At 37.6% G+C, this 24038-nt stretch overlaps 1 protein-coding gene across 1 annotated transcript; it reads left to right on the top strand.

Moving 5' to 3' along the window:
- Positions 1–63: 63 nt before the first annotated feature.
- On the top strand, positions 64–23838 carry SEPTIN10 (septin 10). Its single transcript, XM_058823826.1, is given in 12 exon segments — positions 64–159; positions 161–260; positions 263–303; positions 3755–3872; positions 4544–4739; positions 6211–6397; positions 9973–10134; positions 11602–11698; positions 12257–12419; positions 19345–19477; positions 21782–21967; positions 22172–23838. Coding segments are annotated over 12 exon segments (1623 nt in total). The 3' UTR covers positions 22316–23838.
- Positions 23839–24038: the final 200 nt, after the last annotated feature.

Raw genomic sequence — 24038 nt, 5'->3', positions numbered from 1 at the left:
TGATGGTGGTGGCGCGGGCGCGGCAGAACCGCCGCTGCCCGAGCCCCTCCTCCCAGCGGCAGCATGCCCGGCAATCACTGCCGCGACGGCGGCACCGCGCCGCCCTCCGGCCGGGAGGCGCCCGCTAGCAGCGCCCGCCCCGGCGGCGGAGCCGCGGCCGCATCTCCTCCCCGCGCTCCTCCCCGCCGCGTGGCTCTCCCCTTCGGCGGCAGTTTTGGCCGCGTCCTTCTCTCTCTACTCTCCTCCCTCATTCTCTGTCTCTGTGGCGGGGCTATGGCCGCTTCCGATACCGAGGAGCACCTGGTAAGTCCCCTCTGCGGCACAGGGAGCGGCGGGTGAGCGGCCCCTGTGCCGGGGGTGAGCCCGGCGTGGCTGAGGGTTCGGAGGGGCCCGGCAGCGCCGGCACCTGGAGGGGAAGGAGGGTGGCGGTCGCACTGTGGGGAGGAAGAGGTGGATGTGCTGCCCTTGCTGTGGGGCGCCGGGCGCTGTCCCTGTCCGTGCCGGGCGCTGCTGAGGGCCGCGTCAGGGTGCGGGTCGGGTTAGCGGGCGAGATGAAGGCTCCTTCCTCACGCTAGTTCCCGGAGCTGTCAGGCTTTTGGAACACTTGGTGTTAAAGGAACTTGTGTTCAGGTGTCACTCTTCCTAGCGCTCCCCTGGCGTATCGCATATTTCGGGTAATAAGTTGAATCTTGTGTATTGAAGAGTTACTTCTGTGTAATGGCAAAGCTGTCAGCTTTGAAGACACTGAGCCCATCCACACGACAGTGTTGGAGCGTAGTTCCCATGCCTGTCGGTAGTAGTGAACTCGGGGCTCAGGAGGAGTCGGATCTGGGGTGCCCATGGGCACGTTCATGGGGGGATGTCCACGGGCGCCGCATCCTTCCCAGCACCTCGGCGGGGCTGCCGGGACCCTCACCCCCTGCAGAATCACACTCTGGGTACGGTTTTCTTCGAGTTTTGGACGGCAACTTTCAGTCACATCTACAAATCCAGTGGCACCAGTGCCTAGACTGCTAGTCTCGTTCAGCAGAGGTTTACACAGAGTGATGAGTGTAGTCTAAGACTTAGCTTTTGCTTTGGTAAGGGATGGTGTTGGGCAGTTTTGGTCAAAAATATGTAGTAAATTTAAAAGATTACTATTTTATTTTAGGGGTTTTTTTCTGAAAGAAATAATTTTTAAACGTTACACAGTCTCAGGCCATGGTTTTTTTCATGCTGTTTTTGATGGGCAAGACAACTTTATGTAAACCAAAATATTTTATTAAATCACAGAATCTTAGAATGGTTTGGGTTGGAAGGGATCTCAAAAAGATTGGTCCCACCCCTCTTGCTTTGGGCAGGGACAGTTTTCACTAGACCATGTCACTCAGAGCCCCATCCAATTTAACGATTCTGGAGAAATCTAGTTATGCCACCAACCTTTAAAAATGGGGTTGAGGGAAGGAATGAGGTGTGAGTTAGGTGATATTTAGGTGATATCAGTTCGGTGATCAACTAGATGTTTTTTTTTTTCTTTTAGAAGTAGTAAGAATGCAGATATCCTGTGGTCTCTCTGCTATTGACAAAGAAATTGACACCCGATGTCCGTGGAAAATTTCGGAGGGAAAAATGTGGCTTCTGCTTTTCTATTAAGACAATGCTTCAGTTGCTGTCACGTGGAATAGGTTTACACAGTGATTCTTGTGTGAGGAAGGGAGGTGTTGTGCTGAATGAGTGCTCGCTGCTTAGTAAGCAGCAGCAATTTACATACTGAAACAAGCTACTTCTATTTCTTTATTCTAGTTTGTGCAAAGTGGGGTGCTAGGTGATGACCCACAAAATGCCAGCTGCCCAATCATCAAAACTACATTTATAGATTTTAGCAAACAAGGAAATCAAGCGTCACTGGCTACTAGTCTACCTTCTGTTGGTTGTGATTCTCTCGTTTGTCATGCTAATTAGTTCACATTCGCGGTTTTTCTTTTCTTTTGAGTTGGTGGGTTTCTTGAGTTGATGGTCACAATCTCCTCCTGCTAAAATTTCCTTGGAGCTGAGTCAGTTGATTTCAGTATAGTTGCTGACTTGGCTTTGTTAGTTTCTTCCTTATATTGGGTGTTCTGCCAAATGTCCTTGTGGCCCGTAAATTTTGTATTTTTTGTGTCCACTCTCATTAGCACATCCTTCTCCCCAGGCTTTGTTAACCTCCTCCAGGTCTGAGATCATTGAGGCATGTCAAGCCCTAAGCCTTAACAAGGCGGTTCTGCTGACAAAATAATTTATCTTTCTAACATCTGGACATCAGAAGGAAATAAATTTATTCCTGTGAGGGTTTTTTTGTTTGGAGAGTTACAAATGGCAGTGCAGAGGCTGGGATTTATGCTGATGACGTGAAGGTGAAAGGCTTCCCTTCTGCAGTCACACTGAGCCTCTTGCACTGGCCTTTGGTGTGGAGGCTGGGTGGTTTGTATTAGAGGAACTGTGTTATCCTAGTGGCAATAGAGGTGCTTTGAGATCAGACTGAGTAGCTAGAGTTCATAGATGTGCAGCCACTGTCTCAGATACACTTGTCTTTAAATGGACAGGAAACTGACAGGGCTCCCTGTTTCGCAGCACTTTTTGGTAGTAATTTTCTTCTGGTAGAATGACTTGAGAAATTTTGTTTTCTGATGTGCTTTGAACGTGCTTTTTTTTTTAATACCCCAAAGATGTAATATTTCTCTTTAAACTGTTCACTTTGCATATGCATTTTCCCTCATATTAGTCTAAAATGGAATTATCTAATTAGAGGAATCTAAAATGAGAGTTGGTGCAGTGCAGTCTGTAAGCTCATACAAGAAAGTCCTGTTCAAATAAAGAAGAGGATGAGTATATGCCATGAGCAATATCCATATCCTTCTAGCTACAAGAATTCTGAGACTTGCTATGCATACTTATTAGAAAAGGTGTCACTTTAATGGGCTTTTAAGTGTTAAATTAAAAAATTTCCTACTCTTGACCGTGTGCATGTTCACAGGAAACAGTAATGGTTTTCAATTCCATGTGGGTTAGAAATATAAGAGAAAGAATAGCATGGAGCTGTCACCATTTCTACTTCTGATATGTAATGTTTGTTTAAAAATACAGTTCATTTGTGTGGATCAAGATATTTCCTTTTAGCCTTATGCATTTTAGTGTGCTCACTCTTGATGTCATGGTTCTAGATTGCTAACTGATGTTTGAAAAGGAATGTGCACCTTTAGATATTTCAATGAAATAGATGTTATGCTGTCTCAGAGTTCTGGTGCATATAATGAGTGTAGATAATGTTTTAGTTAACATTCATAGCAATTTCAGTTCCAGCTCCTCAGAATGAGTTCCATTTGGTAACGCACACCTTCCTCTGATTATGCTTTCTATTTTGAATTCTGATGCTTGGATTTTTTAGTACGTTTTTTCATATTTTCTAAGAGCAAACCAACTGTGATCTATTTTCTCCCTACAGTTTTCAGTTTGCATTTTCAGTTGGACTTGTCTACTTTATTTCATTCATGTTTCATAGGGTTGTTTGGTTTGGGTTTTTTTTTCCTTTTTTTTTTTCCTTTTAAGCATTCAAATTTTTCTGTAAAGTAAATTGAAATTTTTCCTCAAATCATGGACAAAAGCTCATTTGACAGGTCTTTTTTTTCAGACTTTGGCTTTTCTTCATTGCATGTGAAATCATAAGGAATGAGTTTAACTTTCTAGTAGAATTTTTATTGCCATTGTTAACTGATATTTTAAAATTATTTTTCTCTAGCAAAATGCTGGCTGTCGAACTTTGTCCTTGTCTGCCCATGTTGGGTTTGATAGCTTACCTGACCAACTGATCAGGAAATCCATCAAGCATGGCTTCTGCTTCAACATTCTTTGTATTGGTGAGTAGATCTGGGTGCCTAAAGGCTTTAGTGGTGTATCCATCTTAGGAAGTGACTGGAATTTAAATCCAGCTGTGGTGTTAAACACTTTCTTTAATGTTAAGCATGAACTGTAATTCCACCCCTTCTCCCAGCTTTGTTTATTTGGGTTTGTGTGTTGGGTTTCCTAAACAATGTGAAGACCAAAATATGTTGAAAATGTATACCAGCCATTTATTCATTTATCAGCAGCCTTTTGGATTTTTTTGAGTAAATGGGGCTTACACCTGTAACAAAGAGCTTCAGATTAAAAAACTTCTGAAATTCCAAGGTGGTATTACTGAAATGTTTCTATACTTATCAAATGACCCTTATTCTTAAAAGATGTTTGTTGAATCTCTGGTTTCACAGCTAGCTACTTAACTTTTAAAAATCTGTAGGAAGTTAATTCAGACTTTAAAAGAAACCAAAGTGTCAAGACATTGTTCTCCTCATTACTCATTAGCTGATAATCTACCCTTATATGTAGGATGAAAAAATAATGAAAATATATTTAGTGTTCACTAAAAGAATGCACAAATACACAATTTTGCTCAGAGAAATCAGTTGAGTTTTTGTGTACACTTTCTGAGATTATTATGTATTTATTTAATGTGAAAAATGTCTTCTCCAACCCTTCTGTTTAACTTTAGGGGAAACTGGAATTGGGAAATCAGCCTTGGTGAGCAGTTTGTTTAACACTGATTTTGAGGACTCTCCATCAACACATTTTCTTTCAAGTGTGCGACTTAGAGCCCAGACTTTTGAACTCCAGGAAAGTAATGTTCTTTTGAAGCTGACAGTTGTGAAAACAGTGGGGTTTGGTGACCAGATGAACAAAGCAGATAGGTAAGTGCCCTCTTGTTACTGTTATTTTGGTGTGGAGGCTGAAGTTTTGGTCTTAAGTGCAAGTTGATTTTACTTTGGGCTTTTGTAGTAAGTGGTTGTCTTACATGTATTCCAAGTAGATGGTTGACTGTTTTCCCTGTGTGCCAAAGTAAACACATTGTTCTTCTCATGTAAGAAATTATTTTATAATTCAGATGAACTCTGCCCTTTTCTTTATGAAATCTTTTCTTTCCTAATCTTTTATGAATGTGTGTACATGCAGTAGTTTCTTTTGGGGTGGAGAAAAGTAGGGAGTTCAATGGGTGGGTTTTTAAACAGCCAAGCAGATGATAAAGTACTGTAGATTATATAGATTAGATCTACAGGGTTTTTAACAATTTCATTGTAACTTGTTGAAGACTTAAACTGGAAGTTTAATCATGTGTATTACCAAAGGCCTTTGTGTTTTGTGTCAATCAGCTTAGTCAGTCGGAAGATGTAGAGGCAGCACACTGGTGAATTTCAGAACTTTTCTGAGTCTCTGCTTTTGTGACTTTTTTACAGGACTCAACTGTCTCAGCAGATTTTGTTTCTTTCAAGGTAATTGTAAAGGATTTATGCCATGTGAGTACCTAAATGGTGGTACTCATAATAATGAAAGGTTAGAGAGTCATGTTAAGATTATCATGACAGCTGTGGCTCATGATATGACTGGATAATAGCTGCTGGTGGTGAACTGGATGAAGGAGATGCAAGTAGATACTAGTATAGCTGTTACAGGTTTTGATGTGTGGTATAGGAGGTGCCTTTTTGTCCTTTTGATTTTGTGTGTTGTAACACCTGCTTCTGGATTTCAATAGTGTTTGATCTGCTTTGTCAACTTTGTGGAGCAGAAGAAATGTAAGGGTGCACTGTTTCTACATCTAGCAAAACGTTCTTTTTGAAAGCACATTAGACTCTGGTTTTAGGTAGGATAAAGTATACTTAAACTCTACTTACTGTGAATCAGATTTTTATTCTCTAACATTTCTCATTTTAGTTTTTGCCTATTGTTTAAGAGCCCTCTCGTGTACTTCAGATGATAAAGTTCATCCTGTTTCTTGGTACTATTAGTTACATATTCTTTCTTTTCTTGTATTGTACCTAAGAGGTTGTTGTATCTTCCTTATGTTTAAGAGTTCTGCATTTGCACAACTTAATTGCAAAAATTTAAAACCATTACTTGGGAAGTTTGTTATAATCATAATTATATAGTTTTTTTTCACTAATGGTAGTAGCTAGGAAATATTTTGTTTGTATTAGATGCACAATTCTTTTCTGAGTAATTTTTCAGAAATTAGGATTAATCTGTACACATAATTTTCTGCCCTACTTGAGCAGCCTTTTGACATGTAAAGCAAAAATCTGCAGAACAATACAAGAGAATTCCCTTCTTAGTCTGTCTCTGTTTAGGAGTAGCTAATATCTGGTTGTTAAATTTTATTTCCTACAGCTATCAGCCAATAGTGGATTATGTAGATGCACAATTTGAAGCCTATCTCGAGGAAGAACTGAAAGTTATACGTTCTTTATTTAGCTACCATGATACTCGCATCCATGTCTGCCTCTATTTCATTTCACCTACAGGCCGTTCTCTAAAAACCATAGATTTGTTAACTATGAGAAGCCTAGACAGTAAGGTAAGACTTGGAAACAGTTCCAAGAATTTGTCTTACTTTCTAAAGCATCTTGTAACTTTTAGGTCCTTTACCATGTTTCGGATCTATATCGATGAATTTGGTTTTGTAGGTTTTTTTGGTACTGATCTACTTAAAGTTCCAAATAAATGGGCTCTGCATTTGAACTGCAACTGTAGCTTGCAGTTCATCACTTGTTTATTCGCAAATCAAAAAGAGAGAGACATATGGCAAGAGCATTGAAAAAAGAATCACAACAAAGTTAAAAAAAATACTAAAAAAAGTAGAACCACACCAACTTTACTTTTATTAAACCCTAAGCATAGTAGTGAGATTGGATAGGGTACCTTCTGTAAGCACTTTACTGTTTCTAATTAAGCTTGTTTCTAGTTTTGGGACTGCTGGAAAGTTGGTATCTAAAAAGCTCTGCAGCACTGAAGATCTTGCTTTTAGATAACTGAGGAGGCATGAAGAGCCATGAACAGAACACTCTGCCAATGTGGCTTTTTCTGTGATAGGCTGCAGTAGTGTTTTAACATACTGATTTGTTTAGAAAGCTTTGAAATAGCACTTTCTAGTGAAACTACTTGCATTTTCTAAATCCTTAACTTTCTTCCTGTAACGGGGCTGTGTGAAGCTAAATCTTTAACCTATTTTAAGAAACCTTATATTATTTGGATTTCATTTGTTGAAATGTTGAAAATTTTGAAAACTTAAATGCATTTTCTGTGCCTTTCCCTTTTTCTTTGTGCTGTATTAGAGCCCTTCCCACTAAATTTTCTTCCTGCATTTTCTTGTTTCAGAGAAGTTTTTTCAAGATATCAAGGATTAAATCAGCTGTATAGTCCACATTTGTGTTTCATAAGCACATTTGGGATTTTTGTTACTTTGTTTGTGATATATTTTGCATTCTGAACTTCTCAATAGCAGAGAAGGGAAGGTATGGTGGTATAAAGGTAGGGGAGAGCACATTTCTGTGTGCTGTGTTGTTGGTTTCTAGGTTGTGCCTGCTCTTTACTGAACTTCCTTTAACACAGTGTTTCTTTCAAAAGAAAAGGATATAGATCTACAAATTACAGCATCCTAAGAAAATACTTCCATCAGGATAAACCAAAAATAATTCTGCTGTGAGGAATTTTGACTTCTATCCACCTACTGCAAAAATTTTTAACTCTGCTTTGGCACAGAGGGAGCATAAACCACATGAAACTGTGTTTTTTATCCCTTTGCGATGGATTCTTTCTGATCTTACTACAGAAATATCCATATACACACAGAAAGAGTTATGTGCTTTAACTGTAGTTTTGTTTCCATCTTGTTGTGGAGCATGTTTGTGGTGCTTTTAGTACTGCATTGTCCTAGTGGCAGTTAAGAACTTGGAATTTCCCAGGATGTGGAAGTCCCTGGGTGTATTCACTGAGCACAGGATTCCATAAAGAGAAGATGGTACAGCCACATGCGTCCGTCAAATGTGTACATCTGTGTGGAAAGCTGTCTTGAGTTTCTTCCTGAATCCACTGCAGTGTACACTGTGTACTTTTGTTACAGTCTGCTGCTACAAAACAATAGCAGATTACACAGCTCAGAGGTACCGAGGGTTCTTGGGATAGATCAGGTTCATCCTGTTCTCTGCAGTCCTTGAAGGAAAAACAGCGTATCTATGGTCAGTTTATTTTTCTCTATTATGGATTGGATGACTAGCTAAGAATTTGGACTCCTAGCATTTAGACACTGGAAAATCCTGTAGTTTCTATAGTTTTGCTTAGGATGGCATCACTACAGACAAGCCAGGTTTCATTCACATACAAAGGGATCTTTTCCTGTACTCTTTCTTCCTGGAAATAGTGATTATTCAACTAAGAGCTCTGCAGTTCTAATTCATTCTCACAGAATTGTATGCAGGTTATGGTTAAGTCAGTAAAGTACCTTGGGGATTTAGGTTTTTTCCCTCCAGAAAGAATCTTCAGAAATTTTTATATTGATTCACAGAGATACACTTAAATCAGCCTGCTCTTACAGTCAACAATGATTTCAATTACATGTATTTCTTTTCCTTCTCTGTGGCTTATCTGAAGCCAGAGTTAATTTTATGCTTTTCAATTTTTGTACACTTGTGGTGATTTAATGTCAATGTTGATAGCTGTAATCACAGTTTCTGATGATTTTGTGTTTTACTGTTCTTCTTGGTAGACTTTCTCTGCTATTTGTTTTCTGTTTTCTAAGAAATTCTGTCGTAATTAGTGACTGCTTGAAAAACGTTCACATTGAAAAGACAGCTTTCATGTTGAAAAAGAGTAGAGGTTAATTGAATTCTGAGGACTCTGTATTCCATGCATTTTTAGACCTACATTGGAGAAAACCTATGCAGTTTTCCCTCAGCTAATTTGATTGAAGGTGTGAATTACTCCTAATGTAATAGGAGTATACAATTCTAAATGAGTTCAGTTATTATAAAAATAAATCCCATAATTTCATTTGATTTTAGATATTTTACCCCATGTATTCTTAGATCATGTATGCTACACAATTAAGGACTATCATCAGGTAATCTTGGAAGTCATACTTCAGAGCTGGCTTGCTTTTTCTTTGGGACATTTTGCTTAAGACAGAAGTCTTATTTGAAAAATAACCATTTTGAATCTGTTCTTGACATTTAGGCGTTTCCATTCAGGCAGAATATTCAGAAGAATAGAAAGTGTGTATGTTGTTTTGGTTTTTTATCCTCTCCTTCCTTTTTGCATCTGTGATCAAGTAACTCTGTAAAACACTTCATCTTCTGAAATCCAGAAGAGTTAGTTATGTTATTCTTTCAAAATATTGGAAAATTAAATATTTACATTTTTTTCCATTTGGGTATTCATTATTTCCATTTAGTTCTGAAAAATGTGTATTTTGGGAGTGATGATAGTATTTGTAAGAAAAATTTGGCATCTATTGCTTCCAAGTTACTTCCATCATTATTTTAGGAAATAGGGCAGTTTAATAGAACTGAATTCTGTGTTCTGAATAATTAGTGTAAGGACTGGTAAGCAAGAAGCTTTAGCCTGTGTTACTCCTCTGCTCATGTCAGATGCTGGAGAAACTATGCTGCAGTGGTGAGGTGAGGAAGATGTAGCTGAAAGGAGCCCGAGGAAGAGGCTCAGGGGTAGGCAGGGTTTGCAGCCTGCTTCCTTTTCTTTCTGTATTTTGACTGCCAGCTTTCATTTAACACCTGAGCCATGTCCCCTGCTGCTATAAACTAAGCAATCTACTTTTTTTAACAGAGATATAAATACTTAATGGCATTTAGGTAATAAGTAGGCATTGCTTGCGTTTGAGTACTTGGCTCTATGAGACCTCCTTCCTTGTTCTTAGAATCAATTACTTTTAGGGGAGTATATTTAATAATTGGTTGCTAGTTAGTTAAATGATGCCCATGAGAATATTTTTCATTGTTTGTGAAAATTTGATATCAATTGATGGAAAGGTTTGGACTGCAGAGGAAGTTTTAAACAGCTATTTAAAAAGCAATTCTATTTACAAAAGTTGCCTCCTCAAAATTGAAGTCTCACACATTTCATATAATTTGTCATTCATAGGTGAACATTATACCAGTTATAGGCAAAGCAGATAGCATTTCTAAAACTGAGCTGCAAGAGTTCAAGAAGAAAATAATGAGCGAATTAACTAGCAATGGCATCCAAATATACCAGTGTCCTACTGATGACGAAACCGTTTCTGAGATTAATAGCATCACAAATGTAAGTAAATGACAAAAATATTTATATTTCAATGCTAAATCATCGTTCTATAATGCTGATTCATGTCACTGCTTTCACTCTTGTCTTTAAGTTTGTAAGTTTGCATGTCACGAGTTTGTTCTTCTTAAAAAGTTCTGACGTGTTGGGTTTTTTTTTCCCTACTTAAAAATCTTCTGCCCTTCTGCTGTTGATATGTGTAACAGAAAAGAGGTTCTCATGCATAAATAGTTTTTCTAATATCTTTCTAATTAATATATAATTGCTATTATAGATGGACAGATTGACTTTGCTCTTTTCCTCAACAGATACAATTTTACATCTGGTAGAGAAGATATTTAGGTGCCTTAAGTTTACAACTTTCTACAATAGCAAGTCTTACACCTGCTTTTTTTCTTTTATTTAGTACTTTGTTTTGAAATTAGGACAGATTTTCTCTGGGGATGAAGAAGTCAGATGTGACTCTGGCTTATTTTTGGTTGTCCTTTCTGACTGTGCCAGGGGTAGCTGCCAGCTCTCAGCTAAGGCTGTGAAGCTAGATGGCTTTGCCTTGAGCGCTCTGCATTTGCTGCTCTCTTGCATGTGTTTATAGCTACACCTGACCATGTTTGTATGTGTGTGGGTTTGAAAGTAGGGAACAGGAGCCAGGATGCTGGAGCCAATGGCTGTGCATTCCCAACCTCTGTTACCCGGCCAGGGAGTGACAATGTGCAGCTGTCCATCAGTAACAGGTCCTTTTGGTGTGGGGAAAAGTGGTCGTTTGTTACTGACCACTTCCATGCTCTGCTAGTGATTTATTTTCCAGGTAATGGTGTTTCTTTATTTGGTCAGCTGTTGTGGGTCAGCAAGGAGGCAGGCAGTGCCCAGGCTGTCTTTGTGCCAAGCCCACAGCAGTAACCACAGCACAGGCTCCAATGCGTGATTGTCATATGAGTGTTACTGGGGTATGAGCTCTGATTGAATGTGTGTTCTAGAACAGTTTTCTGTTTGGGGCTGACACTTCCTAGTGCAGCTCAGGGTGTGGTTGGCTGCCTTTGCCATTGGGACAGACCTGCTGAATCAGGAAGAGCCTGCTGTTCACCAGGTCATTGCCCCCATGTCTTATTCTGCAAAGTGCCTTTCCAGACAGTCAGCCACCAGCGTGTGCTGGGGCATGGGCTTATTCCTCCTGACATGCAGGACTTAGCATTGCCCTCATTTCCACTTTATGAGGTGCCTGTTGGCCCATTTCTCCAGCCTGCTGAGGTTCCCCTCAACACACCCATCTGGGCCTATCAACTGCTCCTTCTGCTTCTATTGTAGTTTGAGTTTTTTATGAGTAGATACTGCCTAGCTACTGATCTCCTGGGAGTGGTTTTAAACTGCTTGTTGGCTTTTCCTGAAATGGTGTTTTCCTCCCTAATTTGTTTCTGAGGTGTTTCAATGTTTTTACATAAACATTGAAAGGCTTAATTGGTACATCTCCTACAGGATTATTTGCCATTTGCCGTGGTAGGAAGTATGGAGAAGGTGAAAATTGGAAACAAAATGGAGAGAGCTCGTCAATACCCTTGGGGCATTGTAAAAGGTAAAAGAATTCTTAAAAGTATCTTTATGAGCTTTTGCTGTTGTTGAAGTATAAAATTCACCAATAATACAAGGGGCTGTTTCATTGATGCCAGGCTGATTGTATTTTGGATCAACACTATAAGGAATTTAGCAATTAATAATTGAGACATCCACTAACTTGTAATTTCATCCACACTGATGCATTCTTGGGATCAAAGTATGAGATAGTGTATGTAGTATTTGGGCAGGTTAGGATAGTGGCAGTACCTCTAGCACTACCAAATTTCAGACATTTGTGATTGTCAGTAAAGAGGGTTAAAAAAGAGAGAAATTTGGTTGTCTTCAGCTCAAGCAGGAAATCAGGACAGGTTGAATTATGTTCACCAGTACTTACAGGTCTTCAGTACTTCAGTGTGTATATTAAAAATGATAAAGAAGTGTAAGAGGTATAATAAACAACAAGATAACCTTTTCCTAGAAGTATATTTAGTGAACAAAGTAAACGATGATGTTTAAAATGTATTTTGACTATTTTGCTACTTCTGCATAATAATAAAATCATCTTTTTACTGATTAGTGGAAAATGAGAACCACTGTGACACAATAAAGCTCCGCAGGATGCTTTGCATAAATATGGAAGACTTGAAGGATAAGACTCGTGCGTATTATGAGTCGTACAGGCGCTGCAGGCTGGAGAAGTTGGGTTGCAGAGACATTGGCCCTGAGAACAAATCAGTCAGGTAAAGGACTTGGTGTGTAGCACTTGCTTTCAGCATCCATTCACTTCACATCAACCCAATGCAGAGCAGCGTTCATACATAAAATAAATTTTCTAAGAGGGAAAGAATAATTGAAGGATGTAGCTGTTCATTTAGTTACCTTCATGGTAAATCAGCATTCTTTTTTCTCTTCTATAATACACCTGAGGATTTAAATTTTCCTCAGGAAGCATGTCTGTTTTCTTTAGGTATCTATGCTTTACAAGCTTTTAAATTATTTTCATTATATATTAGTATTATGTTTTATTTTCTTTCTTAAGAATATCTGATTTTAAATAATAGTTTGGTTGGACTCCAGGTTCAGAAGGAACTGAAGCAAAAACTTTTACAAAATAAGTGGGTACACTGTTGACTTCCCACATTATCTGCCATAATAACAAATGTCTTAGCATTTTCAGGTCAAGAAATCTTTTGCTGGACTATAGGGAGTTAGAAGAGGATTTCAAAGGAAAGTTAAGTTATAAGGAAGGTTATAGACAGTTGTTTCATGTAGTAAAGCTGCTTTCTGCAGGAAACATTTAAAATTTTATATCCATTTTGTTTAATATTTTATTTCCAGTTCTCTTGTCTTCCTCTTCCTTTGGGTTTTTTTTTAATGCATGGGACTGTACTTTTAACTGGTCCCGGAATCCTGCTGGGGAAGAGCTGGTTCTTTGTGGGTTGTTCAAGCCTTCATGGTTTAGTGAAGCACCATTACTACATAGTTGTGGTGGGAAATATTGACTTAAACCAGGCATGAAAACAGAATAAAACTTTGCTTTAAAAACAGTTTCTCATTGTTTGAACCAAGGCACATTTACAAATTAATTCATTTAGATGATGTTGAGCTGACCTTGAATCAATGGTCTCTTGACATTTCACTTAACAAGAATGTAATACATCCTTTTCATAAAAAGAGAACCAAAGGTAAAAGAGGTTTAAAACCAACTGAAATTAATCATAGAATTTTCATTTGGTTTATGTTTAAGAACGTGTGTTAATAGCTGTTCATAGCTGATGTCTTGTTACCCTTGTCTAGGGAAGATTTTTTTTTTAAGAGATTTGTTCATGGCAGTATTGGCTCGAGTACCTTCAGCTTTTCTGAAGCTCCATTTCATGGTGTACAGCCATCTCAGGATAAAAGTTAATTATAAAAACCATCATTCATAGAAGTGTTTTCTTCTACAAGCAGAGGAATTATATCTGTAAAACCCTTGCACAGTTTATGTTTTGTAAAAAGGCTGAAGTGGTAGGTTCACATCAGAATGTCCCAGTATTTTACACTTCAGAGCTCATTTAGAAATTGTCTGCTTCTTGGATATACAGAGGAGCTGAGTTCTCTCTGGTGTGTGGATTTTACCTATGGCCCACTAGATGTCAGTTTTATTGAGAGAGCTTTGGCAAGAAAATACACTTACTAATTAGTTTTGGTAAATCAGTTCTATTGAAAATGTCATTGTTTTGGAAGGATGAGAATAGATATCCCATAAGAATCTAGAAAAATGACCTTTTTCCCAGACTTACTGCAACAGGAAGAGAAAAGTAAGACTAGGATATATGTGGTTGTCCCTCAGTAGTGTGGCATAGTGAATGACACGGAGGTCTGAGAGAGAAGGTGTTTGGTGTTTTGGGAGAGACATCTTATGATACTACAGAAAAGGAAGAGAATTTAGAGGATGTGTATGCAGTGTAATTAGCAGTCTAATGCAGCCTTACCCATAAGGTGCTTTATCAAGTTACTGAGGAAACAATAAAAAGTGTGTCCTCAGTAATGTGATAGAAAATGTCTTTTTACGTAGAGGAAGTTCAGTGGTTCCTAGTTTGCTTGTACATTTAAATAACTTTTAGAATAGGGACTATCCAGTTGTTTTAGGCTAGACTGTGTTATTAAATTGTCATCCTCTTTATCCTTAAAGATGTTTACAATATATACATGTGAATTCTAAGAGGTGTAGTTTTAGAGTAATTAATATTGCATAGCAGTATATGCCTGAAGATTAAAATTTCCTGCTAGTTGTATATATAATGATCAAAATGCATGTTGAGAATTCATATTTTGTGCCTGTAATGTAGCTGTCTACATGTTAAATTTGATAATAACATAGATTTAGAAAACCTTTGCTAGACTTGAGTAATTGGCTGTTTGTAGCCTTTGAACACTGACACTTGAGTAGCAAATGTGCCATGATTTTTGGCATATTGGGAAGAAGATGCCTGTGAAGTTCCTGTACTACCCTTTCGGGTTTAGAAGTAGGACATTAGTTTATTCATCCAAACTTGTATGCCACTGCAAGGCAAAACCAGTAATTCTTGGATGTCCAGCTGCCTTATGGGAGGGGTTGTGGGCAGACATCTGTAAAGACTTTAACATGTGCGTAAAACACACTTTTACATGCGTGTAAAAACATGTTGGCAGGTTTTACCTTTTTTATGGGGAACGTGGAAAGAGATGGTTTCAGCATACAGCAGAAAAATATATTTGCATCTTTATTACTGGGTCTGAGAAGGGAGAATAAAGATAGTCTGAAGTGACTGTCTTGTGCACACTTTTAAAAACACCTATTCCCAAATCCTGTAATTTTGGTGAAGCTATTTCATAATAACTTCTTGTTAGTTTGCAATTGCATTCTAAGAATGAAGTAATGAAGTCAATGGATAGCAGAGTATTTAGAATGTGGTTTATGCATTTTGTGCAGTATCTGTTGGATATAAAATTCAGAAGTTAATTTTTTATAATTTTATAATTTTTTGCCACTTCAAATTGGCATTTGCATTTCTTTGTTGTTGAAAAGTAAAGATAAACTTTTTTGTGTGTGTGCAGATGGTCTGGTCCTGCTGTTTTGCTGGTCCAATTATGCCCATTAGGAACATGAATTCCAGTTTCAGGTCATTCTCAGCAAGAGATAATTGCTGAGATGTTTTGAATGGCAAAATTTGGAATAATTGAAAACAGAAATCTAGACATGAAGAGTGCTTCCAGGGAAACAAACTTCTAAATACACACACACACATACCTAGTTAGCCTAGGCATTAGCAAGGGAGGAGAGGATTGCTAGTGTTTTCAAGTTGGACGTTTTGTTGAGTCCGTTTTTCAATTTAAGTTGTTGTCTATGGGCACATTTTTGTTTTGAAAGAAGAAAAGTGATAGACCAGGATCTGTTGAATAAAGCTGAGGATTGATATTCAGGCTGTATGCTTGTGTGTTTAGATTTGCTAATGTTAATCATTCTGTGGGTTAGTTGTTCTTCTGGCATCATAGTTACAGTTTGTTCTCCATTATAATTGCAATTAAACATTATTGTAACATAAGCATCTTGGTTTCTCAGTATGTGGGGAATCATTCCTTGCTTTTTTCTTCCCCAAAACTGGATATTTAGACCATGCAGCTCTTGAACTTGTTTATTTTTCAGCTTTTTTGAAGATGATGACAGAAAACCAGGAAGGATTCAGTGACATGAAGAAGTTTTTATGTAGAGGAAGGTTGATGTGACTCTTTTCGTGTCTAAGAAAAGAAACCGAACATTTGAAAGGCTGTTAGACATTTTCCTTAAGAAGTCCTTGGCCATGGAGTTCATCTGACCAGCTGCAGACCTTTGCATTTGAGCTAAATATTTTAACCATCTTAGAATGAGATTGGGCCACACCCAAAATACTTGGCTTTCTTGCCCCTACTGAAAAATTCATAATTCTTTAGGTCTGCCACATCCTTATTATTACTCAATAATCAACTGAGCTAGTCGACTGAGTCAAAGCACAGTGCTAGAAATACCTGCCACTAGTTAATTTTTTCTTTTTGGTTTTTCTGATATACCTTAATTAATAGGCACAAGTTCTGCAAAAAGTTACAAGTGTTACATTCAAATTTGAAAGCTTTTAAAAGTGGAAGTGAATAAACTTTAAATACCTGTGTTGTTCAAAGTGCAAATTGTGTTCCACTGAGAGTTAAATTAACTTCAGAGTCTTTATTTATGAACATAATGTGTCTCCTTTGCAATTTTAGGCTTCCATGCTTTCAGTCTCATACAGACAGAAAAAACTGTCACAGCAATGCTTCTGTAGAAAGGCCGGTGGTAGTGCTGGTATGTATGATTAGTTTAGACTTTCTTCACAATCCCTTACTACAAAACCTCAGTAAGAATATATTATTTAAATAATTAGTTATAACATTTAAAATTTTTAAGTGTCTTTGTACAGAGTATTTCATTCTGGATGTGTAACCCAGAATAATGAGAGTTCCTGTGAACTTGATTTTCATAATGTACTAAAAGAGAAGCAGTGAAACCAGTCTTAAGATAAACCGAAAAATATTTTACTATGAGCAGTGGATGAAGTAATGTTGAAAGGACTGGCTTAAGATGTGGTGAACTGTTTTTCCTTCCTCCCCAAATCTCCTAACACTTAAGAGTGTTTGGGCTATTGTGTTGCTGGGACGTCACACACAGAAAAAGAAATTTTGGTTCAGTTCTGTCTTGGTGATTCCCAGAGCAATTCAGTCCAGGGGGAGAGGGTGTTTCTCGGAGTCACAGAATGGTTGGGGTTGAAAGAGACCTCAAAGACCATCTAGTTCCAACCCACCTGCCATGGACAGGACCACCTTCCACCAGACCAGGTTGCTCAAAGCCCCATCCAGCCTGGCCTTGAGCACTTCCTCGTGAACACGTACTGGCATCCACAACCACCTGCACAGTAAATTAAAAAATATACTTTTATTTTTCCTTTTTATGTGTAATATGATTATTTACTGAGTTGAATGTCTTCAGAGTTAATATTTTACTAATTTTAACACAAAATGCTTTTACCTGATAAAGTAACCTAGTCTGGGTCTAAAGATGTCCACATAAAGAAATGAAGTGTGATTGTAGCATGTTAACATAGTCTAGCATTTGCTCTAGCAGCTTTATCATTTCCAAAGGCAGCATTTTATCTATCAGAACTGACACTGTGTGCAGAAGCCTGAATAGTGTGAGATTGCTAGCACTTGGAAAACATGTGTTGTAGCATTATTGTCTAAACTTAGAGATAGTGTGAATTAATACATCTGTGTGAAAACCATGCCCCTGTTTCATGTGGATTTGGGGATTTAGAATTTCAGGGTGACCTAAGTCATTTCACAGCTGATTAGAAGCCCCTAAAACAAGCCCAAACACAAAAGGGTAATTGTTGTGAATTTATTTTGTTGCCATGTAGTGCTCAAATTAGATAGAATAGGGGGAGTGCTCTGGCCTTGATACCTTATGAACATTGTCTGCATGTGCAATTTCAAGATGTTTCTTCTCTCTTTAGATGATATTTTGAATACAAATAAGAAACTTTAGGATTGAGAAACTGCCCAGTCACCATAAATTTAAAGATAAAAGAGAGTTGTTTAAGCTTAGTGTTGCTCTAAATAATTAACTCTTTAGATTTTTTTGGTAAGTTTTTCCATTTATAAATGGTTTAAATAGAAACAAGAAAAGATAGGACAAAAACATAAGTGTGTGTTTATATTAGAAGTATAAATCAAAGTGAAATACTTAATATACATACCTATTTATTTTACATGAGGGTGGAAGGCATGAGTTACCTGGCAAAGGACAGTAACTCATGTAAGCTGGGAAGGGCTGACTCAGCAAAACATGTAAAGAATGGCCCCAGAAAAAAGCTGGAACATTATCCAGGGTTTGAGCTGTTCTTAAGCCAAATGTCACAGAAGACAATGCTTTAGAATTTTCAATAACCATTAAAACAGCTGTGGTCCTCCAGTTGTGCTCTCTGGAATTATGTGACTTAGAGAAGTTTATGGTTCATGTTTTGATGGAAGAACTTATGTCATTAAGCAGGTTTGCTTTTCAAAGGAGGTTTGGTGTACATCTGTGTACAAGCTCCATTCATATTTCTTGAAAAGCAAACATTTCCCACCAGCACAGCCTGGCAGCACTAGTATAGACTCTGAAAATGTCAAACCTCTAGTAGTTTATTCATATGAATAAATTACTAGCATCTTTTAATTTGCCATGATATGTTTTGACATGAAAGAAGTGTCTCAATTTCAGGTACCTGTTGTTTGGAGGGGAAAAAAAATTGTCTTGTGTACTGAAAAGAGAAGGGAGGCATCGATTTAAAAGTAAAGAAATGTTTGATTTACTTACTTTTTTTTTTTTTTTGCCAGAGATTTGCTCAATGATCTGAACTAATTTATTCCTCCTATATAGTTTCAAATATATGTATAGGATATATGCAGTTTATTTACTTCTGGAAGAGAGGGTTCAGGAAAAAACAAGCAGTCTTGAGGTTTTGGCTGTTGCATGTTGGAAAGCAACCCTGTGCTTTAGATGTTGAACTATTTAGGAAATTGAATTCATTCTCTATTAATGTAATTCTGCCATATTTAAATTTCGACATTAAAAAAGAGTGCTATATGTTCTGAAGGTCCTGTTATTTTCTTCCATTTTCATATAGAAGCAATCAGTTTTTTGTTACATTAGTGCTCCAGACTAATTGTTTTTGTATGGTCCTACTTGAAGACTGAGGTTTCACAATGTGGAAATTTTGTGAGATTTTTCTGGCAATTTCAGTGTCTTAGTAGTAAGCAACTTAAAGAAGAAGCTTATTCATGTTGGAGTCAGAAAGGTATAAATCAAGTCTTTAGAACATGAGATGCCTGAAGTGTTGCATTTACTTTGAAATGTAAATTGCTCAGGAGCTGTTAGCATAAGTAATGTAACTCAGGGTTGTTTACGTAAATAAAAAAAATAGAAAGATAAGATGCTTGCTTCCATTTAGGTTTCTTCTTGAATTTTTATGTGGGAAGCTGTAGAAATTAACATTTCAGATGAGTATTAATTGTTTAAATAATTTTCTGGATTGTTGGTTTTCCACACTGAATAAAGCAGCGTGCTGGAGAGTTGCTTACATTTTTGAACTTCAGTCTACAGGAAGTCATTGAGACAAAGAGGCTGGAGTTCTGCCTTGAAGTGGAAAGAAAAGAAGAGGAGATATGGCAACGATTTGTGCAGAGAGTGAAGGAGAAAGCAGCAGTGTTGGAAGAGGCAGAGCGACAGGCAAGCATGCCTGTCTGTCTTGAGTTTGTTTTCTGAGATTTGGAACAGCTAAGTTCTTAACAAAATCACTGGTTGATATTTATAATTTCCTAATATTTTGAGGACAGTAATGCATTAAATCAAAAGCAGTTTGATTAGACACCAGCAAACAGGAGAATATGTCTTATGAGGAGCAGCTGAGGGAGCTGGGGTTGTTTAGCATGAAGTGAAGGAGGCTCAGGGGAGAGAGACTTTATTGCTCTCTACAACTGCCTGAAAGGAGAAGTGAGTTTGGGGTTTGTCTTTTCTCCCAATTGCTAAGTGACAGCATGAGAGGAAATGGACTTAAAGTTGTGTGATGGGAAGCTTAGACTGGATATTAGAAAAACATCTTCACAGAAAGGGTTGTTGAGCATTGGAGAACAGGCTGCCCAGGAAAGTAGTGAGTCACCATGCTTGGAGGCATTTAAAATATGTATAGATGTGGCACCTGGGGATGTGGTTTAAGAGTGGACTTGGCAGTGCTGGATTCATGCTTGGACTTGATCTTAAAGGTCTTTCCCAGTAGCGTACATGATTCTGTGATTCGGTAAATAGATCTTGTTTTGGGAAGGCTGGAGCTTACAGTCTAAAGGCCTTGATGGGTAGCTGGTGCACATCTGTAGAGGAGGAGTTGATATAGTGAAGTAAGAGAGTGATGAATATAATGTTTGTGTTTCTTTGCCTTCTTTAGCAATGTGAGAAACACTGGTATGCCATAACAACACAGTAGGTGCTTTTTGTGCGTAGATTGCTCTGTAAAAAACCAAAATTTTAGGAAAAAGTATTTCCTCAGGCTTTTCAGAGTGGCCCATGTGTGTTTGCCAGACTTCCAGATTTAAGTATTAAATCTAAACTCAGCCCTCATACTGAGAGATTTGAAAGTGTGTATGTGTGGTATTCTATTGGTTTGTTTCAGTTCTGGTTTCAAAATCTCATCTATTCCCAGCTGCCTTAAGGCTGTTTGAAAATGTGGAATGTATCTTGGCTCTGTTTTTGAAGATTTAGTCCTGTCAAGCTGGACTAGCAAGATAGGATCTTCTCATCTACTTTCTGCCAGACTCTTATTGTGGTCACGTGTATTTATATTCAAACACTGGTTTAATTGAAATTGGAAACCTGTGTATTTTTATTAATGTTCTTTTCTGTATGTCAGTCCCCCAGTAAAGCTGTAGCAGGTTTTTTGAGGTGTTCCTGTGCATATTTTAAATAAGGCAGCTTAGTATTTGTTTTCTAAATCACTTAAGACCCCCATGCTACTTGTAGAGGAGAAAAAAAGAGATTCAGTCCTTCTCAGTGTGAGGCTGTTCAATTGGAAGAATGCTTAGTCATGTTCAAAGCAGGTTCAGCAAGGTCTTACAACAGTATCTGTGCTAACCCTTTGGTATTTTCCTTGTATGATTTATACCAAGTGGTTTGTGAACTCTACATATTGCAGAATTACAGATATTAGTTTTCTAAGTTCCTGATGGAGCTTAGTGGGAAAGTGATCATGCAATCACTCCTAAAGAACATTTGTCATGTTCTCTTACTGCTGTATTTGTATTTGGAAACTAAAGAAAACCGGGAATTTCTGTTGAACTTCAGATTTCTTTCACGTGCACCTATAAAATTTGTCAGGTCTGCTGTGTACAGCAGGCATACTGTTATGTTTATAGTCTTAGTTTCTTCTTTGCAAAAGCAGGATTCTAGGAGAATTTGTGTGTGGGGAAATGGGAGATGAGGAAGGATGAAGGACCTCATTTGTTGTCACATACAACTTCACAATAGGGTTGAACTGGTTAAAATACATCTGGAAACAAAAATGCATTAGTATGTCAAAAAAACCTAGTCAAAGAGCTGAGAAGTAGGTAGCTTCTTGCAGCCCACCAGTAACTCCCAACCAGACTAACTCTGGTTGTTTTTAAATCTGATCAATATACACTTCCCCACTATATTCTGCTTGAGTCATCTTGATTTAATCTGTCTGTTGATAATTGGTTTAGCTCTAAAGGCCCCCTTATTTTGATACAATAAAGATACAGTAAAATGTAGGAGGGAATCTGATATTCACTTAGTGCCTTCCATGTTTTCTACCTGTACTTTGAGTGTAGTATCCTGGATCATGAGAACAGTCTGATAAAAGTTATTATTCTTCTGTATTGCTGCTTTTTAGTCTTAACAGTTTGACTATTAACACAAGCTGACATGGGTTTTAGTGTTATTTTGAAGAGGGTTTTTATATTGTGATATCACCACCTTGTGTTGCCAGTTGGAAATGTTGTTTTTTGTGCTTTCTTTAAATAGGTACTGACTGAATTTGAACATCTTACGCTAATGCATCAAGAAGAGGAGCTGAAATTAGGGAAAGAGAAAAAACTTCTAGAAGATGAAAAAACTCAGTTTGTTGAGAAGAAAGCTGTCACTGAATCAAGTCAGTCACAAGTGTCTGTCTCTAGCCCTGTTAGTTTGAAGACACAAGGACTGCAAAAAGTAAGTCATCAGAGAGCAATGAGAAAGTTCTTCACATTCACTTTTATAACTCAAATTGCAATAATCTTTTAGAAAAGACAGATGCTCCTATTCTGTGATAAGGAGACAGAAGTGTATAAAATACCGTCATGCTTGGATTTACTTTTAGAGTAATTGCTGTATGTTCTATGAGCATTGTTTTGTCTTTTCTTTTTTCCATGAAAGAAGCAAGATTTTCAACTTGAAGTCCAGTGCTTTCATATCAGACATGAAGGAGCTGTGAATGTTGGAGAGCAGAGCGAGAGGGAGAGTGAGAAGGAGGAGTTAGAGAGAGAAATTCTCCCAGGGAATTTCAGGAAAAGCATTTGATTGCAGCACTCAGGTTTTGAATGGTAGGGTATGTTAGTAGTTTTATGAAGTAGTCTAACTGCTGTTTGGCCCATATTAATTAGATGTGTCTTCCTAGTACAGATTTTTGAGAGAAGAAATTGAAAAAATTGGCTGTAAAAACACCAAGTGCAGAATATGACCCAATAAAGATTTCACTTTCTTCCCACCCATACACTTCTTTCTTTCACCACTGTTAAAAGAAAAACTTGAATAAATTGAAAATTCAGAAATACTTTCTAAAGTAGTGTCCAGAATAACACTCCCAACTGATTTATATAAAAACGTTGAATTAAATGCTCATGTATTAAATTAAATTGACTTAAATGTTTTTCTCCTCCAAAACCAGAAGTCAATTAACTTACTAATTTTCTTTCCTGATAATTTACAAATTTACTGCAGATAACATTTTGTTATGGAATAACTTCCTGCAGTTGAAAACAGATTTCTTGGTTCTGAATTCATTTATTACTGCTACATTCTGAAGAACTTTAGAAGCTATGTTGGTGCACATATTTCCCCAGAATCATCAAGTTTTGACATTTTTGGGGTGTATGCTAGAAGCCTAATTTGGCCAAAATGTATTCCATTTCAACTACTGTTACCAAATTCCTTTTCCTGAATTCCTTTTTTTTTTCTGGATTTGCATATGAAAGTGGAATTCTTGGTAACAGAAGTCATTACCTGCACTAATATGAGTAACTCCTCTGGTTTAGTTTTATTTCTTCAGAGTATGCTGAGTTTATGTGCTTGCTGTGGTTTTTCAGTTCCAGCTTTATGTAGTACTGATGACAGAAGACAATATTGGTAATTTCTCATGAGGAGGCAGTGATTCGTGGTGTGCTCTTGAAGGTATAGGAGTTCCAGTTTCTTACTTAAATGTTTGGCTAATATCTCTTTTGCATTCTGCAAAAGAATAATTTTTAAGCATGATCTCTACACACCCAGCGTGCTGGTTACTGTCATTGTCATCACAGGGTTTCTGTTACAGCTCTGCCTTGATATGGGTTTGCCTTACCTAAGTGTGGTCACCTTGCTTTGATTTTAAATGCATTGTGCCAAAGAATCCCTGCCTGCCATAAACAGTTCCACTCAGACTATGAACGGTGTAGTACAAAAGTATTCTGTGAATATATCCACTACAAGCTTCCTGAAGAGTTCTTTTCAAGTGGTATTGTTTATCAGTCCACTAAGTGTTATTTAATACCACTATTGACATATTTGAACCATTTACTGATTTTGCTGATAAGTTTTTGCTTGTAGGCTTTTATGTACAAGCAGTCTAAATTTCAGATATGGTCTTCTAAATCAAAATTTACTGAGATATTTTTACAATGCTGTACTGTTGCAGGATAGTTCATCTGATATTACTAACTCAGTATGGAAAGTACCTGTATTTGATGTTTTGAGTGTGGTATTCAGTTACAGTTGAAGATCTACAAAAACTCCAGGCTGGTTAAAACAAGTTCTAAGTGCTTTGTATGTTTTCAGTAGTCGTGATAACTAATGGGAAACTATTAAGAGGTGTAGTTCTCTGGAGTTGTGTTATTTGACTGTTTAAAAATGAAATACTAACTTGACAAAAATAAAATGGATTGGTTTTGCCTAAGTGTTACTCTTGTTCTGCTTCCTGTCCCTCATGTGTTATTAAAAAGGCGTAAGATTTCACATTTAACGAAAATATTAAGGTTTTACATCTGTTTTA

This window comes from Ammospiza caudacuta, chromosome 2 (genome assembly GCF_027887145.1).
Source record: "Ammospiza caudacuta isolate bAmmCau1 chromosome 2, bAmmCau1.pri, whole genome shotgun sequence".
In the NCBI taxonomy this organism is placed as follows: Eukaryota; Metazoa; Chordata; class Aves; order Passeriformes; family Passerellidae; genus Ammospiza; species Ammospiza caudacuta.
The sequence above is the reverse complement of the archived record's forward strand: the minus strand, read 5'-3'. Positions and strand labels throughout refer to the sequence as shown.